This window comes from Anomaloglossus baeobatrachus, chromosome 6, assembly GCF_048569485.1.
Source record: "Anomaloglossus baeobatrachus isolate aAnoBae1 chromosome 6, aAnoBae1.hap1, whole genome shotgun sequence".
Taxonomy (NCBI): domain Eukaryota; kingdom Metazoa; phylum Chordata; class Amphibia; order Anura; family Aromobatidae; genus Anomaloglossus; species Anomaloglossus baeobatrachus.
In genome coordinates, this window is record NC_134358.1 from 554357216 (window position 1) to 554371837 (window position 14622).

The 14622-nt window shown below is 49.9% G+C and overlaps 1 protein-coding gene across 2 annotated transcripts in view; it reads left to right on the forward strand.

The window, feature by feature from the left end:
* The first annotated feature begins 310 nt into the window (after positions 1 to 310).
* GLCCI1 (glucocorticoid induced 1) overlaps positions 311 to 14622 on the forward strand; it is a 142337-nt gene continuing 128025 nt past the window's right edge. For both annotated transcript variants that reach the window (XM_075315697.1, XM_075315696.1), the window contains exon 1: positions 311 to 691. In XM_075315697.1, coding sequence (XP_075171812.1) covers positions 403 to 691 — 289 coding nt within the window. In that variant the 5' untranslated portion in view covers positions 311 to 402. The remainder of the gene's footprint in view (positions 692 to 14622) is intronic.

Sequence of the window (14622 nt, forward strand, 5' to 3'; positions counted from 1 at the left end):
TATACTGTGTATTATATACTGTGTGTGTATATACTGTGTGTGTATATACTGTGTATTATATACTGTGTATTATATACTGTGTGTGTATATACTGTGTGTGTATATACTGTGTATTATATACTGTGTATTATGAACCTTCTGCTCACTTTGGTGACGTCATTGAACTATTTTACGCTACAACCTCCACTGACCCCGCCCCTCAGGGCTCGCTTCCTTTTTATTGGCTGTGGCTCTTACGTCACGGTTTGAATGGGCCCTCTGATTGGTTATGACGCAACGCCTCCCGCCGTGAGCGCCGCCCCTTCCCTCCTCTCCGCTGTGTGACAGTCGCCGGCCATTCGGGGGCCGCGGAGGAGCTGCGTCACCGGCGGTGGCGGGGAGACCGTGCATCGCGCCGCCGTCATGTCTTCCACTCACCCCCGAGTGAAGCGCGGCTCCGTCTCCCCTCCGAACGGCTCAGCGCGCCTCCTCCAGCCCATCCGGGCCACCGTACCCTACCAGCTCCTGCACAGCAGTCCCAGCCGCTCCCCGTCCGCTTCGGTGGGGAGTAACACCGAGCCGGGGCCCCCGAGTCCTTCCCCTCCTTCCCTGCTGCTAGCACAACCTCAAAGCAGCCCTGAGGCGGCCAGAACCCGGAGGAGGAGGAGCAGCTCCCCGGACAGGAGGAACGCGGCGTCCCCCGGGAGCAGAGGTGAGCGGCCGCCTCTCGTGTTACCTCCTGTGAGGTCAGCATGGCGCCGAGCACACGTACACCGCCTGCACGCGGCACCGCTGCACCGGGCCCAGGGCCTGCACCTCCCGGCCTGCGGGCTACGCGAGCCACAGGTTGGGGCCAGAAGTTTTACTAAGAGCGCAGGCCATGTGCTGTCCACAAACAGCTGTCTCCAAGTTCTAGCTCTGGGGGAGGGGCGTGCACTTAGGGTTCTAGAGCAGGGGGTGTCTGGAAGGCAGTGCATGCAAACGGGGATCTAGAGCAGTGGGGGGTGTGTGTCTGGAGGGCAATGCATGCAAACGGAGATCTAGAGCAGTGTGGGGGGTGTCTGGAGGGCAATGCATGCAAACGGGGATCTAGCGCAGTGGGTGGGGTGTGTCTGGAGGGCAATGCATGCAAACAGAGATCTAGAGCAGTGGGGGGGGGTGTCTGGAGGGCAATGCATGCAAACGGGGATCTAGAGCAGGGGGGGGTGTCTGGAAGGCAGTGCATGCAAACGGGGATCTAGAGCAGGGGGGGGGGGTGTGTGTCTGGAAGGCAGTGCATGCAAACGGGAATCTAGAGCAGTGGGGGTACCTGGAGGGCAGTGCATGCAAATGGGGGGTCTAGAACAAAGAGGGTCTGGAGGGCAGTGCATGCAGCTGAGGTTCTAGAGCAGGACTGAAGGGCAACGCATTTGGGGTTCTAGAATAAATAGTATGAGTTTGTGTCTGGAGGGCAGTGCATGCACCTGGGAGTCTAGAGCAGAGCTTGGGTCTAAAGGGCCAGAACATGCACCTGAGGTTCTAGAATAGGGCAGTGCACTTGGGTTTCTAGATCAAATGGGGTAGGGGGTGTGTGCAGGGCAGTGCATGCACCTGGAAGTCTGTGGGGCTTGGGTCTGGAGGACAATGTACTTTGGGTTCTAGAGAAGGGGGGTTTCCTTGAGAGCAGTGCACTTGTGGTTCTAGAGCAGGGGTCAGTACACTTGGGGTTTTAGAGCAAAGCTGGGGGGGTCTGGAGCGCAGTGTATACACCTGGTGTCTGGAGGTCAGTGAATGCACTTGTGGGTCTGGAGGACAGTATACTAGGGGTTCTAAATCAGAGCTAGTGGTCTGTAGAGTGGTGCATGCACCCTGGGATCTGGAGGGCAGTGCACTTTGTGTTCTAGAGCAGAGCTGGTGGTCTGCTGTGCAATGCATGCACTTGGGGTTCTGCAGCTTACTTGCAATTCTAGGTCTTACATTCAGTGCTGGCACTTGCGGTTCTGGAACTTAGCTGATGGTCTGGGGTGCTGTGCATGTACTTTGGGTTCTAGGCCAGGGCTTGACCATGCGTTCCTAAAACTGTACTGGGATTCTATAGTGGAGTGCATGCACTTGGGGCTCTAGATCAGATCTGGCGAGCAATGCATGCCCTTGTAGGTCTGGAGTGCAGTGTATGCACTTGGTGTTCTAGGTCAGTGCTGAAACGTGCAGTTATATTATAGAGCTGGTAGTGTGGAGCACAATGCATGCATGTGTTTCTAGGTCTGGAATGCAATGCATACACGTGTGCTTCTAGATCATTACCAGTTCTTGGACTGAGCTGGAGGGCAGTGCATGCATACGTTGTGGTTCTTTCATTTCCGGGTCTGGGGGTTTCGTTCTTGCACTTGCTCATTTCAGATCTGAGGTGGGGAAATGCCAATGCTGGATTATGTTCCAGTGCGTGGCAGTTATCTGGTTAGGAGCAGATGTTTGCACCTGCAGTTCTAGAACATTTTCTGCTCTAGACCCTCATAGCTACAAGCTTCAGACCACTTCACCCAGAGCAGTGCAAGCATTTGCATTGTACAGTATTGCTGGTGATCTCAAGATCTAGAGCAGAGCTCTCCAACTGTTACACCCAGCATGCCCGGGAGGATGCAGCTGTCAGAGCATGCAGGGAGTAGCAGCTTTGCAAAAGCTAGAGAACCGCACGTTAGAGGTGTGACTGGTCTAGAATATTTGCGGTTTTAGGGGCACAGCTGGCTCTTTACATTGTAGAACTGGAGGTGATGAATCCAGAACAATTACACATACCTAGTTCTAGAATCGCTCTGGAATTGGCCGCTCTGCAAAGATCACAAATGACTTGTTTCCAGATACGATGCTCTCAGCTATCATTCTAGAGCAGCTTTGGTACATGAGATGTAGAGGTGTGAAGGTCTGGAGTAGGGCTACCTCTTCTAGATCATAGGCAGGTCCGGAACGTTTAGTTCTGGACTAATAATACTTTAGTTAGTAACGTGGAGGTAATCTACAGATCTAGATCAAGTGCTGATTCTGGGAATACTGAGATCTGGAGTTGAGCTTGCTAATTGCACAACTACTACACCCTCCATTACGACATGCTCGGAGTAGTAGTTTTGCAACCAAAAGAGAGCCTCAGGATGGAGATCATTCTTCTGGAGCAACCCTGCGGTATTAACCCTCCGAGCGTTACTTGGTGCCATTCAGCTGCAGACCTATGGAACACTCCAGAACCAATTCAGCTAGGCTACATCTCTCCCTGCGTTGTATGCAGCTTTACGTAGGACTGCTGAGATTTCCAGCTTGGCTCTGCACCCTGAAACTTGTGGAGTTTGTGTACGAGTCCTAGGTAAAACCTGAAACATTGTGCAAAGATGTAGCAGAGCTGAGTTTGCTAGTTTGCTCTTATTAAAAGTAGTTGGACTTCAGCACACATTCAACTCTGCTACATCTGTGCACACAACAATTTTTACAATATTTGTGGTGACACCTAGGGCTGGAGCACATGAATTATAGTTGTAGCAGAGCTGTGCTACCAGTCTGAAATCATCGTGTGCACAGATGTAGCAGAGCTGTGCTACCAGTCTGAAATCATCGTGTGCACAGATGTAGCAGAGCTGTGCTACCAGTCAGATATCATCGTGTGCACGGATGTAGCAGAGCTGTGCTACCAGTCAGATATCATCGTGTGCACAAATGTAGCAGAGCTGTGCTACCAGTCTGAAATCATCGTGTGCACAAATGTAGCAGAGCTGTGCTACCAGTCTGAAATCATCGTGTGCACAGATGTAGCAGAGCTGTGCTACCAGTCTGAAATCATCATGTGCACAGATGTAGCAGAGCTGTGCTACCAGTCGGAAATCATCGTGTGCGCAGATGTAGCAGAGCTGTGCTACCAGTCGGAAATCATCGTGTGTGCAGATGTAGCAGAGCTGTGCTACCAGTCGGAAATCATCGTGTGCGCAGATGTAGCAGAGCTGTGCTACCAGTCGGAAATCATCGTGTGCGCAGATGTAGCAGAGCTGTGCTACCAGTCGGAAATCATCGTGTGCACAGATGTAGCAGAGCTGTGCTACCAGTCGGAAATCATCGTGTGCACAGATGTAGCAGAGCTGTGCTACCAGTCGGAAATCGTGTGCGCAGATGTAGCATACTTGAATGTGTCATTTGGTTCGACATCTGCTCACTTTTTGTGATGTTTACATAGGACTGCGGCACAAAGTCGACTCATTTTGCAGCATTGACATTTCCACCTAGGACCGAATTCCACTCTGCGACATCTGCGCAGTATTATCTGCGGTTTAACCTAGGACTGCAGCTATCGCAGCACATATGTGATATGACGGCGTTATCTATGCTTCTATATACTACCCCCCCCCCTTCCGCATATTATCTTCTCGTCAGGCCATTTGCTGACTCTGTAGATGTAGTGAGAGATCGCAGTGTAGCAGAGCTCAGTTTCAGCAAAAGGTTTACCTGCAGTCCTATGTAAAGCCACAGATGTGTGTCATGTTGTCACGGAGTTTGTGGCTTTACATTGGACTGCAGGTGAGGCTACCCCGATCCCAGTGCACAGAGTTGGCCGGCTCGGCTCTGCTGCATCTTCTGTTGCTCTGACATTAGTCCTCGGAGGCACCGGCTCTAATAACGCCGCTCAGCGCTGCAGTGACTTCATCATACCACCCCGGGGACCGATTTACCAAGGTGAAACCAGAGAGCGCTTCATAATTAGAACGTCCCGATTCTTAATTGGTCTGTAAGGTCGCCTGAGCGTCATCTGCTGCACTGCTCCCCGAGGTTATAGGGTTTATTTTTTTGTAAAGGTTCGTATGACCAGAGGACGCTCTGCTGGATGGCACAGGCTGCCTGCGTCTAGGCGGCTGCACGAGGCACTCTGCTGGATGGCACAGGCTGCCTGCGGCTAGGCGGCTGCACGGGGCGCTCTGCTGGATGGCACAGGCTTCCTGTGTCTAGGCGGCTGCACGGGGTGCTCTGCCAGATGGTGTAGGCTTCCTGCGTCTAGGCGGCTGCACGAGGCGCTCTGCTGGATGGCACAGGCTTCCTGTGTCTAGGCGGCTGCACGGGGTGCTCTGCCAGATGGTGTAGGCTTCCTGCGTCTAGGCGGCTGCACGGGACGCTCTGCTGCGTGGCGTAGGCTTCCTGCGTCTAGGCGGCTGCACGAGACGCTCTGCTTGGATGGCACAGGCTCCCTGCGTCTAGGCGGCTGCACGGGACGCTCTGCTGGATGGCACAGGCTACCTGCGTCTAGGCGGCTGCACGGGGCGCTCTGCTGGATGGCGTAGGCTTCCTGAGTCTAGGCGGCTGCACGGGGCGCTCTGCTGGATGGCGTAGGTCCTGCGTCTAGGCGGCTGCACGGGGCGCTCTGCTGGATGGCGTAGGTCCTGCGTCTAGGCGGCTGCACGGGGCGCTCTGCTGGATGGCGTAGGCTCCTGCGTCTAGGCGGCTGCACGGGGCGCTCTGCTGGATGGCGTAGGCTCCTGCGTCTAGGCGGCTGCATATGTGTATTCATATGTTAGTGCAGCCGTTGTGTTTCTCACACTTGGCAGAAGTGTCTTGAAAATGGGACTCATGTTGTGCCAGTAAACCGTGTCATTCCGCCCGGTGCCGGGCACCTGGATCCACTGGTAGAATTTCATATTTTCCTCGCCATGTGGCCTGTGTAGGAGGAAGGATATACTGGTGCACTCTGTATTGGCAGCGGTCACATCACTCCCTTTTCCACTTTCCCAAATTCTCTGAACAAGTTCTTATAAGCTATGGATACTCTTCTCACGTAAAAAGGAATTTTACATATTGGTTATTTTTAGTTAATAGAATTGCACTAATTTGTGAGGTCTGTGTCTCTCCCAGTAATATAGGCTGGATGTGAGTTCTGTGTGTCTCTGCCTGTAATATAGGCTGGATGTGAGCTCTGTGTGTCTCTCCCAGTAATATAGGCTGGATGTGAGCTCTGTGTGTGTCTCCCAGTAATATAGGCTGGATGTGAGGACTGTGTGTCTCTCCCAGTAATATAGGCTGGATGTGAGCTCTGTGTGTCTCTCCCAGTAATATAGGCTGGATGTGAGGTCTGTGTGTCTCTCCCAGTAATATAGACTGGATGTGAGGTCTGTGTGTCTCTCCCAGTAATATAGGCTGGATGTGAGGTCTGTGTCTCTCTCCCAGTAATATAGGCTGGATGTGAGGTCTGTGTGTCTCTCCCAGTAATATAGGCTGGATGTGAGCTCTGTGTGTCTCTCCCAGTAATATAGGCTGGATGTGAGCTCTGTGTGTCTCTCCCAGTAATATAGGCTGGATGTGAGCTCTGTGTGTCTCTCCCAGTAATATAGACTGGGTGTGAGGTCTGTGTGTCTCTCCCAGTAATATAGGCTGGGTGTGAGGTCTGTGTGTCTCTCCCAGTAATATAGGCTGGATGTGAGCTCTGTGTGTCTCTCCCAGTAATATACAGTGCCTACAAGTAGTATTCAACCCCCTGCAGATTTAGCAGGTTTACACATTCGGAATTAACTTGGCATTGTGACATTTGGACTGTAGATCAGCCTGGAAGTGTGAAATGCAGCAAAAAAGAATGTTTTTCTTTTTTTTATTTTTTTTCTTAAATGGTGAAAAGTTTATTCAGAGGGTCATTTTATTATTCAACCCCTCAAACCACCAGAATTCTGTTTGGTTCCCCTAAAGTATTAAGAAGTATTTCAGGCACAAAGAACAATGAGCTTCACATGTTTGGATTAATTATCTCTTTTTCCAGCCTTTTCTGACTAATTAAGACCCTCCCCAAACTTGTGAACAGCACTCATACTTGGTCAACATGGGAAAGACAAAGGAGCATTCCAAGGCCATCAGAGACAAGATCGTGGAGGGTCACAAGGCTGGCAAGGGGTTCAAAACCCTTTCCAAGGAGTTGGGCCTACCTGTCTCCACTGTTGGGAGCATCATCCGGAAGTGGAAGGCTTATGGACCTACTGTTAGCCTTCCACGGCCTGGACAGCCTTTGAAAGTTTCCACCCGTGCCGAGGCCAGGCTTGTCCGAAGAGTCAAGGCTAACCCAAGGACAACAAGGAAGGAGCTCCAGGAAGATCTCATGGCAGTGGGGACATTGGTATTGACTGAAACCTTAAGTAACGTACTCCACCGCAATGGTCTCCGTTCCAGACGAGCCCGTAAGGTACCTTTACTTTCAAAGTGTCATGTCAAGGCTCGTCTACAGTTTGCTCATGATCACTTGGAGGACTCAGACAGACTGGTTCAAGGTTCTCTGGTCTGATGAGACCAAGATCGAGATCTTTGGTGCCAACCACACACGTGACGTTTGGAGACTGGATGGCACTGCATACGACCCCAAGAATACCATCCCTACAGTCAAGCATGGTGGTGGCAGCATCATGCTGTGGGGCTGTTTCTCAGCCAAGGGGCCTGGCCATCTGGTCCGCATCCATGGGAAGATGGATAGCACGGCCTACCTGGAGATTTTGGCCAAGAACCTCCGCTCCTTCATCAAGGATCTTAAGATGGGTCGTCATTTCATCTTCCATCAAGACAACGACCCAAAGCACACAGCCAAGAAAACCAAGGCCTGGTTCAAGAGGGAAAAAATCAAGGTGTTGCAGTGGCCTAGTCAGTCTCCTGACCTTAACCCAATTGAAAACTTGTGGAAGGAGCTCAAGATTAAAGTCCACATGAGACACCCAAAGAACCTAGATAACTTGGAGAAGATCTGCATGGAGGAGTGGGCCAAGATAACTCCAGAGACCAGTGCCGGCCTGATCAGGTCTTATAAAAGACGATTATTAGCTGTAATTGCAAACAAGGGTTATTCCACAAAATATTAAACCTAGGGGTTGAATAATAATTGACTCACACTTTTATGTTGAAAATTTATTAAAATTTAACTGAGCAACATAACTTGTTGGTTTGTAAGATTTATGCATCTGTTAATAAATCCTGCTCTTGTTTGAAGTTTGCAGGCTCTAACTTATTTGCATCTTATCAAACCTAAATCTGCAGGGGGTTGAATACTACTTGTAGGCACTGTAGACTGGATGTGAGGTCTGTGTCTCTCCCAGTAATATAGGCTGGATGTGAGCTCTGTGTGTCTCTCCAGTAATATAGGCTGGATGTGAGCTCTGTGTGTCTCCCAGTAATATAGGCTGGATGTGAGGTCTGTGTGTCTCTCCCAGTAATATAGGCTGGATGTGAGGTCTGTGTGTCTCTCCAGTAATATAGGCTGGATGTGAGCTCTGTGTGTCTCTCCAGTAATATAGGCTGGATGTGAGCTCTGTGTGTCTCTCCCAGTAATATAGGCTGGATGTGAGCTCTGTGTGTCTCTCCAGTAATATAGGCTGGATGTGAGCTCTGTGTGTCTCTCCCAGTAATATAGGCTGGATGTGAGGTCTGTGTATCTCTCCCAGTAATATAGGCTGGATGTGAGGTCTGTGTATCTCTCCCAGTAATATAGGCTGGATGTGAGGTCTGTGTATCTCTCCCAGTAATATAGGCTGGATGTGAGCTCTGTGTCTCCCAGTAATATAGGCTGGATGTGAGCTCTGTGTATCTCTCCCAGTAATATAGGCTGGATGTGAGGTCTGTGTATCTCTCCCAGTAATATAGGCTGGATGTGAGCTCTGTGTGTCTCTCCAGTAATATAGGCTGGATGTGAGCTCTGTGTATCTCTCCCAGTAATATAGGCTGGATGTGAGCTCTGTGTATCTCTCCCAGTAATATAGGCTGGATGTGAGCTCTGTGTATCTCTCCAGTAATATAGGCTGGATGTGAGGTCTGTGTGTCTCTCCCAGTAATATAGGCTGGATGTGAGGTCTGTGTATCTCTCCCAGTAATATAGGCTGGATGTGAGGTCTGTGTATCTCACACAGACCTCACATCCAGCCTATATTACTGGAGAGACACACAGACCTCACATCCAGCCTATATTACTGGAGAGACACACAGAGCTCACATCCAGCCTATATTACTGGGAGACACAGAGCTCACATCCAGCCTATATTACTGGGAGAGATACACAGACCTCACATCCAGCCTATATTACTGGGAATCTCTCCCAGTAATATAGGCTGGATGTGAGCTCTGTGTCTCCCAGTAATATAGGCTGGATGTGAGCTCTGTGTGTCTCTCCAGTAATATAGGCTGGATGTGAGGTCTGTGTGTCTCTCCAGTAATATAGGCTGGATGTGAGGTCTGTGTGTCTCTCCAGTAATATAGGCTGGATGTGAGCTCTGTGTGTCTCTCCAGTAATATAGGCTGGATGTGAGCTCTGTGTGTCTCTCCAGTAATATAGGCTGGATGTGAGCTCTGTGTGTCTCTCCAGTAATATAGGCTGGATGTGAGCTCTGTGTATCTCTCCCAGTAATATAGGCTGGATGTGAGGTCTGTGTGTTTCTCCCAGTAATATAGGCTGGATGTGAGCTCTGTGTGTCTCTCCCAGTAATATAGGCTGGATGTGAGCTCTGTGTATCTCTCCCAGTAATATAGGCTGGATGTGAGGTCTGTGTATCTCTCCCAGTAATATAGGCTGGATACAGACATTACAGCATGGGATCACAGCTGATTCTTTTTGTGAGGTAAAACATTTCCCTGCCTGTTTTTAAAATAAAAAAACCAGTAAAACATCTAATTGTGGAACTTATTCCAAGACCTAATGAATTAAAATGAGCTTTGTAGGGACATTCCCTTTTGAGTTTATTCCTGTGCTTAGGTGTACACGGTCTCTTACAGAGAGGACCTCTATTTGCGATCAAGGTTGCAGGCTGAGCTTGTGCAATGCTTTGCAGGTTTCCCTTGGCTTGCATTATGTGGCGGTTGCACACTTCCTCCTGTCCCTCGGCGTCCGGCGTGCAGTTACTATGGCAGTGTTGGTGTTTATTGTTTGAGGTCGTAACCGCTGTCGGTGTAGTGATTATAATGAGAGCTTAATAGCCGGGCTGGTCTTGGGGTTAGCAAATAGGCCGCCTTTATTGTAGAAGATGGTTCTGCTCTTAGCATTGTCTTCAGTTGTCACTGTTTTTAATTTGGGGTTATTTTACAGTTCATTGTTAGGTTGTGATCAGTTGATATTTTTTTTTTTTTTGTGGGTGTGCGAATTGGTTCGCTATGACATTATTGGCATTCCGCTTCCCAGACTCTTGACATAATTGCTGAGAATTCTAATACTGTGCCCATGGAAGTCTATGGGACTATACTGCACCTTGATGAATAGAATGCTGTATAAGGCTGCTTTCACACCTCCAGTTTTTGCTATGCGGCACAATCCGGCACTTTGCAGGAAAAACGCAACAGTTTTTTTTTTTTTTTTTTTTTTTTTTTTTTTTTTTTTTTTTGCTGCCGGTTGCGTTTTTCCTGCATAGACTTTAATTAGTGCCGCATTGTGCCGCATGTCCTTGCGTTCGGTCCGGTTTTTGCCGCATGCGGCAGATTTAGCCGATGCGGCGGCTGGATGGAACGTTGCCTGGCACGTTTTTTTATGCGGCAAAAAAAACCACATCGCGCCGCATCCGGCCGATGCGGCGCATTTCTCAATGCATCCCTATGGATTCCGGATGCGGCGCGATGCGGCAAAAACCGCATCCGGCCGCCGCATGCGTTTTTTGCCACTGCGCATGCTCGGTAGCATGCCGCAAGCGGCAAAAACCGGACGTGCCGCATGTAAAAAACTTATGCAAAGGATGCGGTGTTTTCACCGCATCCATTGCATAGGTTGCATAGCCGGATTGAGCCGCACCGCTAAAACCGGATGTGTGAAAGCAGCCTAATTGAGGTTTTCTGCTTTTCAGAAGAATTCTGTGGTTTCTCCCCCTGGCATGTATCGTGGGACATCCCCAGCGGTTACCATGGCCCCCCCGACGCCTCATAGCCCCCTATCTTGTGAATTATATTCCTTCACCATACCCAATAATTGGCTGCTGGATGCCATTGCTACTTTTTAAACGTTGTTTCTATAAGGCTGCTTTCACACATCCGTTTTTTGCTCAGCGGCACAATACGGCGCTTTGCAGAAAAAAGCAACAGTTTTTATTTTTGCCGCCGGTTGCGTTTTTCTCTGCATAGACTTGCATTAGCAACGTATTGTGCCGCATGGCCTTGCGTTGCGTCCAGTTTTTGCCGGATGCGGCATATTTAGCCCATGCGGCAGCCGGATAGAACATTGCCTGGCACGTATTTTTGTGCGGCAAAAAAAACGGATCCGGCGCGATTTACAATGCAAGCCTATGGACGCCGGATGCGGTTTTTTGAACTGCGCATGCTCAGTATCAAGTCGCATCTGTCAAAAAAACGGACGGGCCGCATGGAAAAACTTATGCAACGGATCAGTTTTTTTGCCGCATCCGTTGCATGGGTTTTTGAGCCGCCCTGCAAAAAACGGATGCGTGAAAGCAGCCTAAGACCCAATCTACACACGAGCAATTTGTTTGCACCCACAGATTTTGGCTGTAAAAGAGGAGTACCATATATACATGGAGGGGTGGGTATCCCGTGACTGATGTTGGGAGGGTATGCTTGATTTGAATGCTGGCCATTTTCATTCCAGGGACGTGAAGCTGCCACCAACCAGAAGTGTCTATTACTGCACAGAGACAATACATGCACACCCAGCTAAACTGAGCATGCATGTTAGTGTGAACTTGGGAGGAAATGTCTGAAGCGGAGTGTGAATGTCCTATGGGGGGGAAGCTGTCATCAGAACAGTGTATGGTTATGACAGGCAAAAGGAGGGGGTTTGAAGCAAAAATGGCTGGCTACATCGACTTTGCGTTTGCTGGAGGGAGGGATAGCGGTCAGCCAAATTGAGCATGCATAAGGAGGAGTGAGTGCAAAATGAGCATGCATGTGTATGGCGTGGGCATAACTGAAAATGAGCATGCATGTATATGGAGTGGGCATAAGGAGGAGTAACTGCAAAATGAACATGCATGTGTATGGAGTAGGAATAACTGAGCATGCATGTGTATGGAGGGGGCATAACTGAAAATGGGCATGCATGTATATGGAGTGGGCATAAGGAGGAGTAACTGCAAAATGAGCATGCATGTGTATGGAGTGGGCATAAGGAGGAATAACTGAAAATGAGCATGCATGTGTATGGAGGGGGCATAAGGAGGAGTAATTGAAAATGAGCATGCATGTGTATGGAGTGGGCATAAGGAGGAGTAACTGCAAAATGAGCATGCATGTGTATGGAGTGGGCATAAGGAGGAATAACTGAAAATGAGCATGCATGTGTATGGAGTAGGAATAACTGAGCATGCATGTGTATGGAGGGGGCATAAGTAGGAATAACTGAAAATGAGCATGCATGTGTATGGAGTGGGCATAAGGAGGAGTAATTGAAAATGAGCATGCATGTGTATGGAGCAAGTCGGGAGCAAAAAAGCTGGTGGACAAATTGAGTGTGCATGAGGGGGTTGAGACTATTGATTGGGTCTCGTGCACCCAGCATATCCTGTGTGTGGAGACCTCTGACCCATAACTTGGCACTAATGTAGAATACTATAGGCTCTTATGTGCCATTCCGGCCTCATAGAGACCCCACTCACCGCCCTATAACTGCCACCCAGCTTTCCTCTGATCAGATTGCTGCTGACCGGCTCTGGCTGCTGCATGTTCTATATTTCGTCCGTATCCCGCTACCCCCATGTTTCATGTTTCAGTCTGCAGTTTTTTACAAGGGCATGCCTCAATCGGCCCACTGCATTTCTACTTCACATAATAGGGGGCACCTCTGGGGTGGAAAATTCTACCAAGGTCTGTACGAAAGGCAATACCCGGAGAGGTCACACGCCGGAGATGAAAAACTGAAACCGCCCTTAAGAAAAATCGTTCAGAGCGGCGTGGCGGAGCGGGCAGAAGCCGGAGGAGCGGAGCCAAATTGGTAATTTGCATGATGGCAAGCTCACCTCTGCTACATCTGTGGCTGCACACCCCACGAGCTGCCGTCTGCAGAGCAGATGGGCCAGAGGCTACCAGATTTGCAGTTTGTCAGGTGCCGACAGTGGCCACGTCTCACACATCTTTTTGTGCTGACATTCGTGTGAACGTGTCCTGAACTCTTCACTTTGAAGCTTCGGATGTACGATACATTGAGGTTTCCGCCACTGGGGGTGACGTTGGAGTTCACTTGCAGCAAGCGCGGATCCAGACTATAAGTACCGTATCTTTAGTTTTCTAAGATGCACCAAACTCCAAATTTAGAGATAACAAAGGTAAAAAAAATAAATGGGGTTTGTCTTATACTCCAGTGGTGTCTTAACAGTGGGGGCGGCAGCGGTTGTGGAGCAGGGGCGGTGCTGGAGTTAGGGTGCCGCGCTGGGGGGCGTGCGGCGGGTGCCGCGCTGGTGGCCGTGCGGCGGGTGCCGCGCTGGGGGGCGTGCGGCGGGTGCCGCGCTGGGGGGCGTGCGGCGGGTGCCGCGCTGGGGGCCGTGCGGCGGGTGCCGCGCTGGTGGGCGTGCTGGCTCTGTGGAGCAGGATGGTGCGGCAGTTGTCACAGATGCTCTATCGGTGGTGCAGGCTTCAAAGAAATGGCGACCGGAGTCCATTCGTTCACATATTACTCTCTCAGCTCAATGACAAGCCGAGATCTCATCTGTTCACTCGCCACCTTCCTCAAGTTTGCTGCTGGTAGATCAGCGGCCGGAGGTGGTGCGTGCGCAGATGAGATCTTAAGCCGCGCGCTTCAGCTGCGCATGTGCTGACTCCGGGCGCTATTGTTTGAAGCCCACACCGCTAACAGAGCATCTCACCAGCCCCGCCGCAGCCAGCACACCTCCTGGTAAGCTGCATTCGCATTATAAGACGCACCCCTCATTTTCCTTTTAAATTTTGGGGAGGAAAAGTGGCTCTTATAATCCCACAAATATGGTAATATAGAAGAGTGGAGAAATGAGCAAAAAGATTTGCATGAGCCTGGTCCAGCAGCCACGTCTGTAGTCCACTGCAGCCTCCTCAACACCGTGCGTGCTTTGTGCCATAACATATGGACAGAATTAGGTTCTCGGGACCTGTCTGGTGACCGACTGGTGAGACCACTGGACAAGGACACTGCAAGTCATGGATTCTTTTTATAAAAAAAAAAAAAAACTTTACGCCCAAAACTCTGGTCAAAACATGATACTTTTTTTTTTCTTTGCACCATAGTTCTGCAAAAAAAAATGTTTGTGTAGTCTGTTGCGTCCTGTTACCAGCCCTCTAATGGAGACGCCTTTTGAGCACTACTGTCTTAAGATGTCTTTCCGATTTAACGCCGCTGCATCTTTTATAAGGCCTACCGGCCCTTTAATTCATCGGATGAGTCAGGGGAACGTTCTGCAAGTGCTCAGCTCTTACATTTTGCATACACCGTCTTTCAGATGTCGTGGGTGCATTTAAGAAATACTGTTCAGCTTGTGACTAATCCCGCTTTCCTTCCTGTTCTGTATCTTCTCTCGCACTGTAGAAATTTGCAATTTTTGGTTTCTTACATAAATTTGATACCGAATATAACTTGTAAAACACTGTCCAGCTGTGTGCTATCGATGAGGAAAATGGGGGGAAAATGTGATAGTGCCACAGCCTGAGAGTGCGCCATCGGTCCATCCGACTCTGACCGCTCAGGCCTTCAGGAAGGATGGGTCCCGTCCTATTAATTAGGATAGG